The sequence below is a fragment of the Delphinapterus leucas genome, chromosome 16 (assembly GCF_059928025.1).
Source record: "Delphinapterus leucas isolate spDelLeu-1000000601 "Yukka" chromosome 16, BTC_Dleu_Yukka2, whole genome shotgun sequence".
NCBI classification, from domain to species: domain Eukaryota; kingdom Metazoa; phylum Chordata; class Mammalia; order Artiodactyla; family Monodontidae; genus Delphinapterus; species Delphinapterus leucas.
This window is the reverse complement of record NC_143144.1, coordinates 11224167-11240002: the sequence shown is the minus strand read 5'-3', so window position 1 is coordinate 11240002 and position 15836 is coordinate 11224167. Positions and strand designations below refer to the sequence as shown.

Below are 15836 nucleotides of genomic sequence, written 5' to 3'. Positions count from 1 at the left end.
AAGTAAATACTATGCACGTATTTTTGAAGGATGGTGATTTCAAGTGTTTTTTGGAACTTTCCGGAATTCTTTTAAAAAATATTTTTGATCCCCGATTGGTTGAATCCATGGATGCAGGGCCTGTGGATAAGGAGGGATGACTGTACTAATTTTCTAATGTCTCCTGATACAAGATAGCCCCTCATTTAAACACATGAAGAGGGTTTGGGGTCGGGGATAACAGAAGGGTCAACATAAACTTATTCCACTAATTTTTTAATAAGGGAGAGATACCAATTGATAGAATTCACTATATTACTTTATTTACTATTAAAACTCTTTTAAAATTAACATTAAGATTTAGGTACCAGTTTAATCATTCATACTCGTCTAGAGGAAAAAACAAATACTTTAACAAGACCTATTGTTTCATTTAAGCACATGATAATACTTGTCCAGTATTCCTGAAGCTAATGTGGGAGCTGTATTAATGATGTTCTAAGGTCACTGAGGTCAACCAGAAGGAATGTTGGAGTTTGATGCTCATAATGTTGCAAAATGCTTGCTTTATTCCAGGCATTCCTAGGAATCTGTCTGTCATCAAATTTGGAAATTCCCCAATAAATCTGGGTGTCTCTAGACAATTAACTGTCTTACTATGTTAAAAACTCACCAGAAAACAGGAAAGTAGAAAAGGTCTCTACCAAAATGTTCATTGCAGCTCTATTTACAATAACTAGGACATGGAAGCAACCTAAGTGTCTATCAACAGATGAATAGATGAAGAAGATGTGGCACATACACACAATGGAATATTACTCAGCCATAAAAAGGAACAAAACTGAGTTATTTGTAGTGAGGTGGATGGACCCAGAGACTGTCATACAGAGTGAAGTAAGTCAAAAAGAGAAAAACAACTACCGTATGCTCACACACATATATGGAATGTAAAAAAAAAAAAAAAAAGGTCATGAAGAACCTAGAGGCAAGATGGGAATAAAGATGCAGACCTACTAGAGAATGGACTTGAGGATACGGGGAGGGGGAAGGGTAAGCTGGGACAAAGTGAGAGAGTGGCATGGACATATATACACTACCAAACGTAAAATAGATAGCTAGTGGGAAGCAGCTGCATAGCATAGGGAGATCAGCTCAGTGCTTTGTGACTACCTAGAGGGGTGGGATCGGGAGGGTGGGAGGCAGGGAGATGCAAGAGGGAAGAGATATGGAGACATATGTATATGTATAACTGATTCACTTATAAAGCAGAAACTAACACACCATTGTAAAGCAATTATACTCCAATAAAGATGTTAAAAAAATAAAAATTTAAAAAAATTTAAAAATTAAAAAAAAAAAAAAACTCACCAGAAAACAGGTAAGTAGAAAAGGCCTCTTAATGATAACTATTTTGTGCCGGCCTTCTCAAATAGTTCCTCAAACTGAAAGTATCATTGCTGGTAGAGTTTAATGATTGTTTGAAAAGTCATTAATCATGTGTTACTTCCTTTTCAATGTAAGTGCCCTAAGTGTTTTCATGGACCACTTAAGGAAGTTTTTAAAAATGTGATTCTCATAAACTATGACATAAGTGGATATTATATTTTTCCTAATATTCTCAAGGAAAAAAAATGTAAATCTGGCTTATTCATGAATGTAAGAAAATTCCAAATTGATAGCACTCATCTCATTGTAGTAAGCACCTGCTGACTTATCTATCCCCTCTGTTAGACTGTAGACTTCTTAAAGGTAGGACCTGGTGGGTTGATTAATTCAGTCATCAGATATTCATAAAAGAGCCACTATGCACCAGTCTTCTTGCTGGGCTCTGAGGATACAAAAATAAGCCCTCGAAGGGCTGAGTTTTGGGCCAGAGAAAGAAGTTAATCTTGTAACATCATCAGTGAGATGAAGGAAAAGTATGCAGAGCTATGAGAAAGTTATAATAGTAGAAGGAGAGAGTATAATCAGGGAGGTTGGGGATGGTTTTCCTGAGAGAATACTATTTGGGTTGAAATGTGAAGGATTAGTAGTTAACCCCATTGTGGGTGTGAGGGACTGGAGAGGGGCATGTGGTGTATGGGATCCCATCTCCGTCAGTAATTACAGCATGTGCAAAGGCCCTGGGCAGAAAGGAATACATTTTCATGAAGCAGAGAGAAGGCTGCTTAAGCTGAGGCATCATGAGGAAGTCAGAGCATGCTGGGAAATGAGGATGCAGGGGTACACAGGGGACAGACTATCAAACACTATGTGGCCAGATGAAGAATTCTGATCTTTACTACAGAGAAATGGGAAGCCACTGGCTCCACAGGAGTGTATTCAGTGATGAGACCATTTTGTTGTTCTGTTTTGGGTTTTGGTTGGGGAGGGGGAGAGATATGATTGCTTTGGAGCACAGTTTAGAAGGGCAAGGGAATTCTAAGAGAAGGGTGAGTACGTTCATGGAGGCATACAGGTAAGAGACACCTGTAGATTGGCATGGGGTGGTAGCAGCAGAGAGGGAAAGAAATCTGCACTTTTCTATCCTCACAGGCTAAGAGAATGTTCACACACAGCAGACACAAAACTGGTTACTGAAAGAATGCACAAAATGAATGTCATTAAGGCATTCGATTCATTTTCACATGTAAAAAGAAAGCCGTTAAGAAGTCTTGATACACACACACCTGTGCCACCATCACTATCCCTGCTGGAGCTCTGGTTAGCAGATTCTCTTTCCCCTGCAAATGACTGAAAGTCTAAAAATAGGCTATAATAGTAGGACTTAAGTATCCTCTAAATGCTTTAAAATTAGGCAGTTAGAAAGACAGAATTTTCACTTAGCATAAGTGGGCGAAAATGGTAGGATTAAAAGCAATATTTCGTTAGTCAATAATGTGTCCTTGAAAACGGCAAATGGGATCCTTATTCCTTGTCAACCTGCCTGCGTCTTACCCCATCCTGATTTTCCAAAATACAAGCGTGCACCAACTTGCGATCACAGGCATTTCAGAAGTCAAAAGGGAAGCCTAATATAAAATAGATGCTATTTTCCTTACTAATTTTTTCTATAAAGTATTTTAATAGACACCCCAGAACTACTGTTCTGTAGGGAATATGGCTTGTTCCCCTTTTTTAAAACCCTACCTTTTTCTAAGATAAAAGGAAATGGTTTACACACCTTCAACAGAATATATGAGGAGTAAAAACATGCCTCATCTCTCTTTAATTCTTAGTGTGCTTCAACGTATAGAAAATATTTTAAAGTAGATAAAAGATATACATAAATATAGAAGTTCAAGTTTGGGGAATCCTCACTTTACATATCAGAAAAATTTCTGAACAGCTACAATCTGGCAGACACCTTGGAATAAATATTCCATTACTGATCATACTCAGCTCCCCACAATGACCACCACCAGGACAAGAGTTCTGACTTTTGTTTTTTTTGCGGTATGCGGGCCTCTCACTGTTGTGGCCTCTCCCGTTGTGGAGCACAGGCTCTGGACGGGCAGGCTCAGCAGCCATGGCTCACGGGCCCCGCCGCTCCGCGGCATGTGGGATCTTCCCGGACCGGGGCACGAACCCGTGTCCCCTGCATCGGCAGGCGGACTCTCAACCACTGCGCCACCAGGGAAGCCCATCTGGTTAATTTTAATGCTTCCCTCTTGTCTCCAATCCCACCTTGCTGACATGTTTCTGGTTAATGTATCTCTTTCTGTATTTTTGCTCCTTGACACGAAGCCTAAGTATTTCTTTGTTAACCTCAACTTTCACTTGTCTTACTTTATTCTTAGGCTAGGTCATGAAACAATTTTTTGAACTAAGCACAGGAAAAACATTTTGATCATCAGTTAATGTCTGCCAGAATACAGAAAAAAAATGTAAAGACAGGGTGAAAGAAAAAATAAAAGAGATTAATATGTCTATGTATTTACAAAAGACCACTGTATATATGCTGTTAGGTCTCTCTCTCTTCAGGAAAATCCACAACGGTATAATTGATATATCAAAAAGTAAATACTTGGATTATACAACTTCTGCTTCGATCTGGAAATGGCTAGATTATAAAGGCTTCATGGCGCATGTATTTTAAATAACCAAGTTCCCTAGTTTAGTGTGTATGTAATTTGATTTATCTAAATAAAAGCTGTACAAATAAGACTAAGAATACCTTAGACTTGAAAGCCATACTGTTACAGTTTACATAGCACTTCAACATTCATCATGTCATATGAGATTTTATACATGCAATAGATCTCTAAAGTTAGCAGTTATTTTAATCTAGTTTAAAAATGAAAAACAAACAAACTAAAAAACAAAGGTTCAGAGAAGTTAAGTCCCTTGTCTAAATCATTCAGCTGCTTTAGTTGCAAATAGAGGACTTACATACAGGTTTTCTGATTCAAAGCCCATTATTCTCTCCAGGACATCATGTTAACATCTAAAACCACGCTGTAACTGTAACATGTAAAGTTTACGTGTCTAAGACTTAACATGCTAACACTCTGACAAGTCTGTATTAGAGTATGTTTGATTAATAAAAGCTTCTTGAAGTCTGTATTGTTTTACAGGCAAATGCCTAAGCAAATTTGAAACAATAAGACACTAGAATAATATAAAGACTGCATTAAAATATGCTTTTGAGATAAAGATACATAGTAGCTCTCCAATAAATTCCTGTTAAAAATAAAAATAATAGTATTTAAAGGCAAAGGGATTTAACATGCAATGATTCCTAAATGAAATACAAGAATCACAGAGAGACAGAATGAATGTCAAAATCTAGTTCTTCTCCTCTGACTGGTATGACAAGTTATATTATGCATTTATCTTCAACTACTGAACCCTTAATATATTCAAAGGGAAAAGAGAGATTAAACAACATGTACAATTAATACATGGTAATGGAAGTCTACATTAGTAGACCAGTAGATTAGTTTACATATAGTTCCTCTGCAGAGGGTTATACATCACAAAATGGCACAAGGCAGGCTTCTGGGATGCTGAAAATGTTCTATGTCTCGACCTGAGAAAACGGGCAGATACATGTAAAATCTCATCAAGCTGTCATCAAGCTGTTCTCAAGATCTGTGTACTCTGTCGTATATATGGAATGCCTCAAAAATTTTAAACATAAAATTATAGCAAAACATAACATGGGAAACCAAGAAGTTAAAATATGTAAGAAACTAGAGAGAGCACAACAGAAAGTATTTTTATGGGGTCCCCATCAGAGCCTTCCTCTATCATGAGAAGGTTAAGGAGTATACAAAAGCTCTGTCTGAACAATTTTCACAGAAATTTTTCTATGATGAAGAGAAGTCAAACAAAAGCCAGCCAACTTAGGAGAGCTTCCTGAAGACAATTTCCCCGTTAATTTTGGATAACTGAAACAATAATGCAAGAACTCAGGCAATTTATGAGAAATATATCTTAAAAACACCCAAATACTGGATAGAACAATATTAGAAAGCAAATACAGCATTAAGTAGTCATATCCAGAAACTATCATTTCTCAAAAAATGTAAAAGTTATTTGCATATATATACACATACACACACGTACATGTACCTAGTTCTCAGCTTATCCACTGTGGCTTTTATAGAAATGACTTAATCCTTAGGTTTTCCTGTGAATGGAATGGGACTTATAACATCTCTATCAGTACACTCAATGTTTTCTTACTGAAGTCACCCCGACGCTGTCTCAAAACCTATAGAGCATTGAGCTAAAATTTGCCTTGGCAGTTACGAAGCCGGATGCAGGAAAGCGTAAAACATAAACTCTGCCGACTGCTATGAAGTCTTAAAGCCCCACGGCAAGGAGAGTCTGTGGAAAGTGAGTGACCGCCCTGCAAGGCTCTTTGAAAGCAAGTGTTTGGGAACATGACTTTCAGCTACGTGAATTCTCAGAAATGAACAAAAACTGACTACCATAGGGTGAGGGGTGCTAGAAAAGTCGCTTTTGCCAAATCCAGGCCTCACTGTCTCTACTATGAAGCTCCAGTGTCTGGAATACAGTCGACATGCAAATCTATAGTCAAGAGCATTAAAAGAGTGCAGTTAAAAATTGTTGGTATATAACAGCTCATTACTTTATCTAAGAGATAACCAAACACAAATTCAGAGGCCCAGTTTGGCTTCACCCCTCTGAAATAAAATATGGCCGAAGCTGCCATTTTCATTCATTTGGCCTTTAATAATATAACCTTTTGATTTTCAAGTGTGCTTTGGACTAGTATATAAAGTTACAGTCTTCAGTTTCACCATAGGTAACACTACTTATAAACAACCTTGAGGACCTTACCTTGGCCTATGACGACCATGCATCCAGCCATGCAAACATGCATTCATGCAACATAGCAGCACGCAACACAGTGCAAAAATGGCAAAGAAAACCAAGTGATGGCCATGCTAGTATTTGTTCAAGGGTCTCCTTACCAAATAGTGAAATCCTATGCCTGACAAGAACTCCAAGTTTGCAGAATAGGCTGAAGACAAAAGAAAAACAAGAGAGAAAAGGGAAAAGGGGAAGGGAAGGTAGAAAAGACAGGGAGAAATTAAATTAAAATAAAACAAAAAAAAAGAAGAAGAAAAAAAGAAAAATAAACAGCTGATATATGAGCCGGAAAAAAGCAACATGATGTCACGCAGAAAGAATCAATTCTCTGAGCAGAATGTGGAGTAAAGATATTAAAGAAAGAGTCTTTGAGTGCATATCTTTAACAAACATGGTTAAAAAAGCACATATTATAAGGAACCAAAAAAAAATTGAAAGCAAAGCTAATTAATATAAAAGCAATCTATATGAACCCCGTAAGAATATAACTACTAGAAAACCACAAGGAGAAAACTTTAATTTTATCTGCCCCAAAGTACTACTGAAGTTCTAGAAATTTGTTGTTATGGGTATTATTTAACAATGGAAGTATGGTGCTTTGGGCATAAAATGTTTACTTTTAGTATGTTTTATCATTTGACCTTTCCTTCTCCCTGACCTTGACCACACCCCTTACACATATACCAAAGCATCCAGTGAATCTGAACACAATGAACTAGAGAGAGAATTTAAACAACTGATAATCCCTCAGAGAAAAACGTTACAGATGTGATAACTTAAAGGGCTTTCATGAGTTGAACATTTATTTCCTCTAGACTAAGCTCCTGGGTCTTCATGTCCTTCCTGGTGGTCACCAATGGGAGATTCCACATAAGGGGGCCCAGCACTCAACATGATGGCATTGGTACGCACTAATGCTTGGATCACAACCCAGAGCCTGGACAATACCCGTTCTTGTCCTGTCACGTCTGTCACCAGGCAGTCTGGTGGCTTTCTTGCTGGGCCCTGTTTTTAGGAACACTCAGTTTCATGCTACAATCTCTTCTAAACATCCCTCAGGATTCAGCTCAGACATGTTTATTCCAAGAAGCCTTTTCTAACACCACGTATTCCTTCACCACTCCCAACCCAAGCTCAAAGAAGTCCCCTCCCAGCCTGGGGCCATCTGCAAATATCTACCAGGACATTTAACCTCCCATATTACAACTGACACTCTTTTCACTTCTATCCAACACTCTTCTGAACCCTCAGAGAGCACCGGTGGTCCACAGCCAGAACTTACCAAAGCTCTAACCTTGAAAATCAATTTGTACAGCACCCCCCCCCCCCGCCACTCAGCTTGATTTTCCCAATCATGATGACAGCTATGTCCTCACTGCCTCATCCTCTCTTGCAAAGCTTTCCCATCACCAGCAGTGTGCAGATGTACACGCGTCAGGACTGGGGAGACAGGCTCTATGCCATGGAATCAGTGATGGCAACTGCTCATGGCAGAATGGGAGAAAGGAGTCAGGATCACTTTTATTACAGTGGACCACTTTTGTGGACCACTTTTATTACAGTAGGCTTTGGCCATCATCTCTCACTTCAGTAACAATGTGAAATAACGTATTGGTGAAAATGAATTATATAGGGCATGGGGTAGCTTTTCCAAGAAGACATTCATCTGCAAGTGCTTAAGTGACTTCGAGGTCTTCGGAAATCTCTTATCAGTGCTAAATATTTTTCAAACAATGATCTACTCAAGTAGATGTTAGACGTAAGATTAGACATTAGCCCCCCGGAGCAGCATTATTTATCTTTAGGCTATAATTGAAATGAACAAAGACAATAAAACAAAAGCAACTTTCTCCAGGTGCCCTCATTCACTGAGCTTTCTGTGTGTTAACAGGGATCTGTCTCCATGTAAAGGGTGATTACATCTTAGAATTGTACACTTTGGATTCTTGGAATCTAGTCTATTTTAAGCGACATCTTTTACCTCTTACTCGTGACACTCTCTAGTATCCAGAGTGAAACATTCTGCAATGATGTTGAATTTATAATACTAGGATTACGTTTTTAACCTATGAATTTGAATTACGAATTTATAATACTAGAATTATGTTTTAATCTAGACCCGGGGTGTTTTGCGGTGATAGGAAACAGAATTGTTCTGTATCCTGAGCACATTTATGTTGGAGAATCTCTCCGAAAAAAATGACTTCTTATGATAACAGCTGCTTCCTAACTCTAGGTGTTCCTAATTAGTAACAGATGTGCCACCAGAGAGACATACAGATATATAGAAAGCTAGGTCCTAAGAAAAGACAAATCGTATCTCTCTCCCTTCCTGTGCCACCCTCTTTCAGGGTGTAGCTTCTGTGCAGACTCTAAGGCTTGATTATTATAAACTTTGGCCTGTAGTTTTTCTAAAGACAATTTCCATAATCCCGTTATGCCCTTTCTCTATATCCCTTCATTGTTAACATTCTTAAGAATTCATTCTGCAGTTTCCTCCCTGACTCATTGCCTTGTGAGTTTGCTTTCCACCTCATCGCTCTCCTGAAAACCACTCTTTTGAAGTTCTCAGTACCCTCTAAGTAGCAAATCTAATAACCTCCTTTTCCGTCTCCATCCTGGAGAGCTAGCTCTCCACAGTACTTGGCATCATTAACTACTTAAATCTGTGAAACTCTGGTTTCTGTTTTACAGTATTACTTCCCACTTCCTCTCTAATTAATTGTTCTCTCTATTCTTCAAAGATCCACTTCTGAAAACTATGGAAATGTAATAATTCTCCAAGTTTTGGTTCAGACCTTTCAGCTTCTCTCCGATTCTCCCTTAGTTTCATCTGCTTTCAGAGCTTCGAGCAGGAGATGGGTATAGATTATCCCCAAATATGTCATTTCTTGCCCTGATCTCTATCAACACCAAACACCTACTTCCCACTTTCTGCTGGATATCTCCAGCTGAATGACCTGTTAGTACTTTATCCTTCCATATGTACCTCTTTAACCAAATTTAAACTCTTCTTCTCAAAACTAGTTCTTCTGAAGTTTCTTGTTTTCGCTAGTGAGACCAATATTGTTCCAACCACTCAGCACTGAAACTTCAGCCCCAGGTTGGACTCCTCCTTTCTACTTGAGATAGGACTCATTACCGAGGCATGTTTATCTTCCCTCTTCCGTGTTTCTCAGACGCAGCCCCTCTCTGCATTTACATCTCCTGTGCACTCCCAACACTTTATATATGGCTCATTTACACTCATCACAACGTAGTTCATGGTTAGCTCTATATGTATGTGTCTCCTCAGCTATCCTTTTAAGTCCATTAAAGTTAGGAACTGTGCTGTTGTATCTGTGTGTTTATCCTCAGACCTAGGACAGCACCTTGTACCCACGGGGCATTCAGAATACTTGCTGAACAAACCCACGGGTAGCACCACCTACCGGAAGGAGCACTTCTGTTACAACAGCTTGCATCCCTGCCATAGCTCCTAACACCTGCCATGGCTTCCCAGCCATGCTACTCTTATCAATCCTACTTATGCTCCCAGACTGTCCTCATTCTTCTATTTAAAAAGCGTCAATGGCTTCTTAGTGCTAATGAATTAAATAGAAAGAATAAAGATATTTTGACAGTTACTCTCAATTACAGTGTTCCATCATGAATCTACATAACCTATATTTCTCCTAAATGACCAGCTTCTACGCTGTACGTTGTTATCTAAAAAATATACCTTCTTCTTAATCTCTGACCTACATATTTTTTAAGATCAACTTTGAATGTCATGACTTCCATAAATCTCCAGCCCATCCATACCCATCTAAGGGGTTCTTACTTTACTTTGAATCCTATAGCACCGCTCAGCTTTCTGCTATTGGAACAATATTTATTCCCATATACTTAGCCACTGTCATGCACACTCCTGGAGTGCAGATGCCCCATCTAACGCATCTCTGTGGACAGGAGAATACTGACTGTAGACAGGAAATGCTCGATACCTAATTTCTAGTACCAGGATGTCTCTAAACAACTAATGGGAACAACCTGGTTTTAACTGTGGAGAAATTAATTTAGATCCACATAACTACTGCTACACCCAACTGTTAAATACAAATTAAAACGATCATGGCAATGCTCATCATGTGTATACAGGTATGCTTGTTTATTCACAGTAGCAGGGCCAGGTTTTTATTAAACCTGTTTTGTTGTATTTTTTACGTATTTTACTCATTGAAGTAATATTTAACTGAAGTAGTAAGAAATCAGAGATTTACAAATTTCAGTGATTCCATTTCAACATGCCAAACAAATTATTTGTCTTTATTAATGTGATAGTGATGTTGGTTGTTTTAAAACATATCTTTATGATTATTAAAGTAAGATTTTTTCTTCTTAAAAACTTGGAAGACACATAAAAATAGTAATATAAAATCTACAATGCACTACCTAAAGAAAACCACCATTAACATTAAATTTATCCCTTACCAGTACTTTTCTATACATAAAAATTTAGGTTCTTTTAAAAAATCCAAATCAATACTATTTGAACAAATGTTTTATTTTTTAAGTGATAATTTTCCTAAGTTATCATGTATTTGTACCCATCATCATTTTAATGACTGGACCACATGTACCATAATTTATTTACCATCACCTTATTCATTTTTCAACTCTGATTTTTTTCTCTCTGAGGATAAATTCTACCTATGTTTGGCATTAAAGTACTGTGAAGAAATCAGTTACTTCTGTTGTTATGTCTCATTCCTGTATGTTGGAATTTTAATGGCATACATTAAATTTTAATGGCATACATTCCCTTTTTCGGAAGTGGTAGTGGGAGAAGTAAAACTTACCAACCCTCTTTCCAAGAAGTGAAGAAAAAAATTGAAGATGAAATCATTAAAAACTGGGGCAGTGTTATTAAAGGCCCCAAAACTACATCAACGGAGGCTAGCACAGAATCGTGATGTTCTTCTGATTTCTTCTATGAGGGATATAGTTGGTAAAGGAGAATTAGTTACTTCTGTAGTTAGTGAACAGTTCTTAGAGTAAAACTGAAAAATGAATGGCGAAAACAAGACACAATAAAAGGGGAAGGGAAAGCGCAGAACTTGCATAATTTTTTCCCTATATTCTCCAACTGTATTTTGATTTATGTTAATGAATGTGATTAAATTAACAACACCCTCTAGGAACAAAGTTTCTGTTACAAAAGGTTAACTGGCCAGGAAAGACTAGGAGACTTTGCAGTAGCCTTGGTTCCATAGTGTTTAATGATAACTTGGTGTTGTGGCATTTTCCAGCTACTGTGCGCACTCACCATCCACAGGGGAACACGGGGCCAGTGGTGTGGACGAGTGCGCGTGTGAAAGGAGGAGAGATGGGTCTCTCTCTCTCCTAGGGAAGGCAGAAAGAAGGCCATGCCATAGTGGGGAAGGGGAGGGGGTTATTTGCATCTTGGAAAGTAGCTCTTCCTTCCCTTTCCTTCTGGTAGTTGGTGGAAACAAAGTAAGTCACTGGAATGGATTCTCTGTTATTTTAACTATCATCCATTTTATCAACTTCACAGGAAGCTTATTATTTGAAGAAGTTTGGAAACATTTTTAATGCTGCTGCAATCTTACATCACATGATTGGCTATCTATCTGTTGGTAGACAACCAACTAGACAATAAATTTGAGTAAAGAGATGAGCTTAAGATCCCACCCCCAGTGCTATGCACCACAGGAATCTTACTTCCTCTTAACCCTCTGGGAACAGTCTATATTCAATGTCATCTCACCCTATCCAATAGCCTGATACTGCACTGCCATTCAACATATCATTAAAGTCAAGTCTATGCTATGAATCTAAAATTGCTCTAAAAAAAAGTCTTAAGAAAATAAAAAAGAGGTTTGTTTCTCAGGCAAGCCTCTGATGACAGATCCATAGATACTGTGAAATGATAAATGCATATTCTTTTTAAGATGTTAAACTTGTGATAATACTGCTAAACAGCAATAGATAACTAAAAAATGTCAAGACCAAGGAAAGCCTGTATTCTACTTTATACAGGGTACTCATTTTTATAAAAATTTTTTTCAAATACAATCTAAAAGTTGGTTTGGACTCCTGTGCAATGTAATACAGAAGAAGGCTTTCTCAGTAATTGATTCTCATGTATACTAAGTTCTGGCAGAATTTTGAGGACTCAAACTTGAAATCCTCAGCAGAATCACAAATCTCCAAAGAATACTTGGGTTTAAAGAGAAATAAGAAAGCACTGCTAGGATGCTGGCTTGACTGGTGTGAGCAGAAAACTTTAAAAAGTATATATGTTTACTTCATTTTATCCCAAGATTGCTCATAATTTTTTAAAATTTAAAGTTGTAATTTCTGAAAATGAGATTCTGCTGAAAAACACAGGCTGGCAAAAACATTAGATTCGAATAAATTTTCAGGAATCCAATGTTAAAAAGTATCATTTAACAAAAAATACTAATACACTGATGCATCTCCAGCCTCTCTACTTGTGGATTCTGTATTGGGTATTTTGTTCCTTCTACTCAGCATTACATTTAGCAGTAAAATATAAGAAAACTCAACACCTAGAACACATGTATTAACTTGCCAAAACCATCCTTCTCATAGTGTTTGATTCCAAGGGGCCAGGGGCCGGGGAACATGGGTGGGAACTCTTCGCATGATCCTGCTTCAAGAACCTGAGATGCTCGTTCTCAAAAGGAAATACACTTAAACAACAGTCTTTATTTTTTATAGCTGTTTACCTAGTCACCATTTCTTTCTCTTTGTTTGATGCATGTCCTCCAGAACAGAGAGGTCTGCTTGCTGCAGATAAGAAGTATAAACGATGGTTTTTGAAATACTGATCAATTAAAGGAAGAACAACCTGAAAGAAAGGAAAAGAAAACAGATCTACACAGTGGACTCTTCCGGGGGATGAATGAGTGCTGGGTTTTTAGAGCAGCCAGAGTTCTGTCCACATGCAATAAGTCCCCAATATCCACAGCCATGCCAGTCAGCACCATTTCAAAGTACGCCTCTCATAAGTCTCACTCTGCTGTCTCCAGTCCCTATGTGTGTGCATGTGTGTGTGCGCATGTGTGTAATTATAAAAAAAACACATCAGATTTTCAATGGTTTGAAATTAGCCTCAATATTTTCTCAAAATGAAACAGTCTTAATATTTTCACATCATGCAGTTCCGTGCCTGAAAGGTTCAAAAATAATCAGTGATGACCTTCTACTGAGTCTCTACTGTGTCTGAGGATTGTAACTGATATGCTATCATTTCATGTATCCCAGTTACCACTCTGTACGGTAGGTGCCATCATCCCTGATTTCTAGGTATTAAATTGAGATGTAGAAAGTGAATGATTTACTCAGAGTCACATTGCCGCTCACCTACCTGCACAAAGCTCTTACCTGGCCTCTGTCAAAGCCCACTTCCCGATTCTGCGCTCTAATCCTGATGGCTGTTGGCCAATTCCTCCCCCTCCTCCGTCCACAGGCTTTGTACCTGCCATTCACTCTGTCTGAGATGCTCTCCCCACACCCCATAACCTACTCACTTCACTCCTCCTGCAGGCCTCAGTGTAGTGGCACTTCATCAGATAAGCCTTTGCTGGCCTGTCAACTAGATAAACTCCCTGTATCCTCTGGTCTTTGAACATCATTTGCAATTTTATATTTTATATGTATGATTTTTTGGGTTAGTCTCTCTCCCTAAGAGTCTCTAAGGCACACAAGAGAAAGAAACATTTCTGGGTTTGTTTCCCATTAAAGCCCTCTCCTGGCCTCTATGACTACTGCTTGTTCTGTTTCATTTACCACTGATGCACCAGTGCTTAGGACCTTGTTGCAAGCCTGTAGCAAGTGCTAGATAAATATTTGTTGAATAAATAAATGAAAAAAGTAATAATAAATGGCATTACCAGTATTTAGACTCAAGCCTGTCTAAATACATTTTTTTCCCCTACAAGGTAGGTATATTTTTTAATAATAGGAATACAAAAGCTTTTAGTGATCTTCCTAGGAAGTGGTGACACTGCCTGAACTTAATGACTGACATATAGTAGGTACTCAATAAATATGTGAATGAATGAATCACAGACTTAGTAGAAATTAAGCCACATTAGGCATGCATCTGCAAACAAAATCACTAGGGGCGCTGAGTGCACAGGCAATGAAATACAAGAATGTATTTTAAACGTGTGATTAGAGGCCATGAATACAAGCACTTCTGATCACTGGTTCTCAAGGGCGATTACATCCTAGCAGAACAGATAACCAGCAATGTGCAGCCCAAGACAGACTTCAGAGGACTGATACAGATTTGGGGTGCAATACTGAGTGGAAAGAAAAGACAAGAGAAATCTCCCTGACAGTAAAGGGTACAATTCTGAAAACATATAATAGAAACCAAATATTAATCAGTCAAAATAACATGTCATTTTGTAAATGACCTATAACCACCAAATGCAAGTACTTTGAGAGGAAATGGACGGAAATCATTAGGTCTTCAGGTTAACTAAAACATATTGTAAATAGGAAAGCTTCCCAAGGGCATTCTGTCTTTGTGATAGTGAATCTCCAGGACATAATTCCATGCATGGCACAGACTAGGCTCAGAGTAAACACTGAGTATGTGAATGGACCCAATGTGGACACTCTGCAACTCTTCATCTCCTTCCCGTACTGGCTGGAGTGTGCACACAGCAAATTCTTGATAAATTCGTATTAAACGGAATAAACAAAAATCATGGGATATACTCTAAATATGAACAATCGATCCTCTCTGAGCCTCAGTTTTCCTCTTCTGAGTAGGATTCAGGTCCCACAAGGATTCTATAGTATAGGTTCTTATAACATACCCACTGATAAATTAACTCATCGTTTTCCTCTATAACAAAGAAATATTCATCTAAAAATTTTAAATCAGAATATTCAAATGTTAGGAAATAGACGTTTCTCCTTTATGTCATATGATAAAGCCAAAAAAGAGAACTTTGAGTCAGACTTCACAGAGGTCAAGGTCATTTGAGAAATACGATACGGAGAGCAGAGCGAGTTAAAGCATGACCAAAGGTGCTGGGAGCACATTTATCCTACGTGATTCATGCAGTTATTTTCATGCCACAGAATATTTAGTTAGAGTAGAATTCACATTTGTAGACAAGTGCATTCCATAAAGAGGCAACGATCTAAAGAGTATATTTGGTAAACACACATATTGAAGGAAATACAGGATGGGTTGTATACTGTACTTTAGCAAAGAACTTGATTTCTTGTTCATAAGGGAAATGTTCTCCTTTGCTTCTGCTGCCACCATCTGTAGACATGAAGAGTTTTTAGGTACATGTTGCACTTCAAACATTGCAAGATATTCACCCTAAATGCTAAGTTTAGAACACATTGCTAAATGCATTACCCCACTAAACTGAATACAAAAATATAAAGGCTAACTTCAGTTGTGTAATTTAAAAAAAGATTAAAAACATACCCAAATCAAAATAAAAAAGCTCTTGAGACAGCCCATACATGTG

The 15836-nt window shown here is 38.0% G+C and overlaps 1 protein-coding gene across 2 annotated transcripts in view; it reads right to left on the bottom strand.

Moving 5' to 3' along the window:
• Positions 1-15836, bottom strand: part of RYR2 (ryanodine receptor 2) — a 432618-nt gene that overhangs the window by 143264 nt on the left and 273518 nt on the right. For both annotated transcript variants that reach the window (XM_089897470.1, XM_089897471.1), the window contains exons 57-59: positions 15558-15622; positions 13059-13180; positions 6405-6454 (exon numbers count right to left, since the gene is read on the bottom strand). In XM_089897470.1, coding sequence (XP_089753596.1) covers positions 6405-6454; positions 13059-13180; positions 15558-15622 — 237 coding nt within the window. The remainder of the gene's footprint in view (positions 1-6404; positions 6455-13058; positions 13181-15557; positions 15623-15836) is intronic.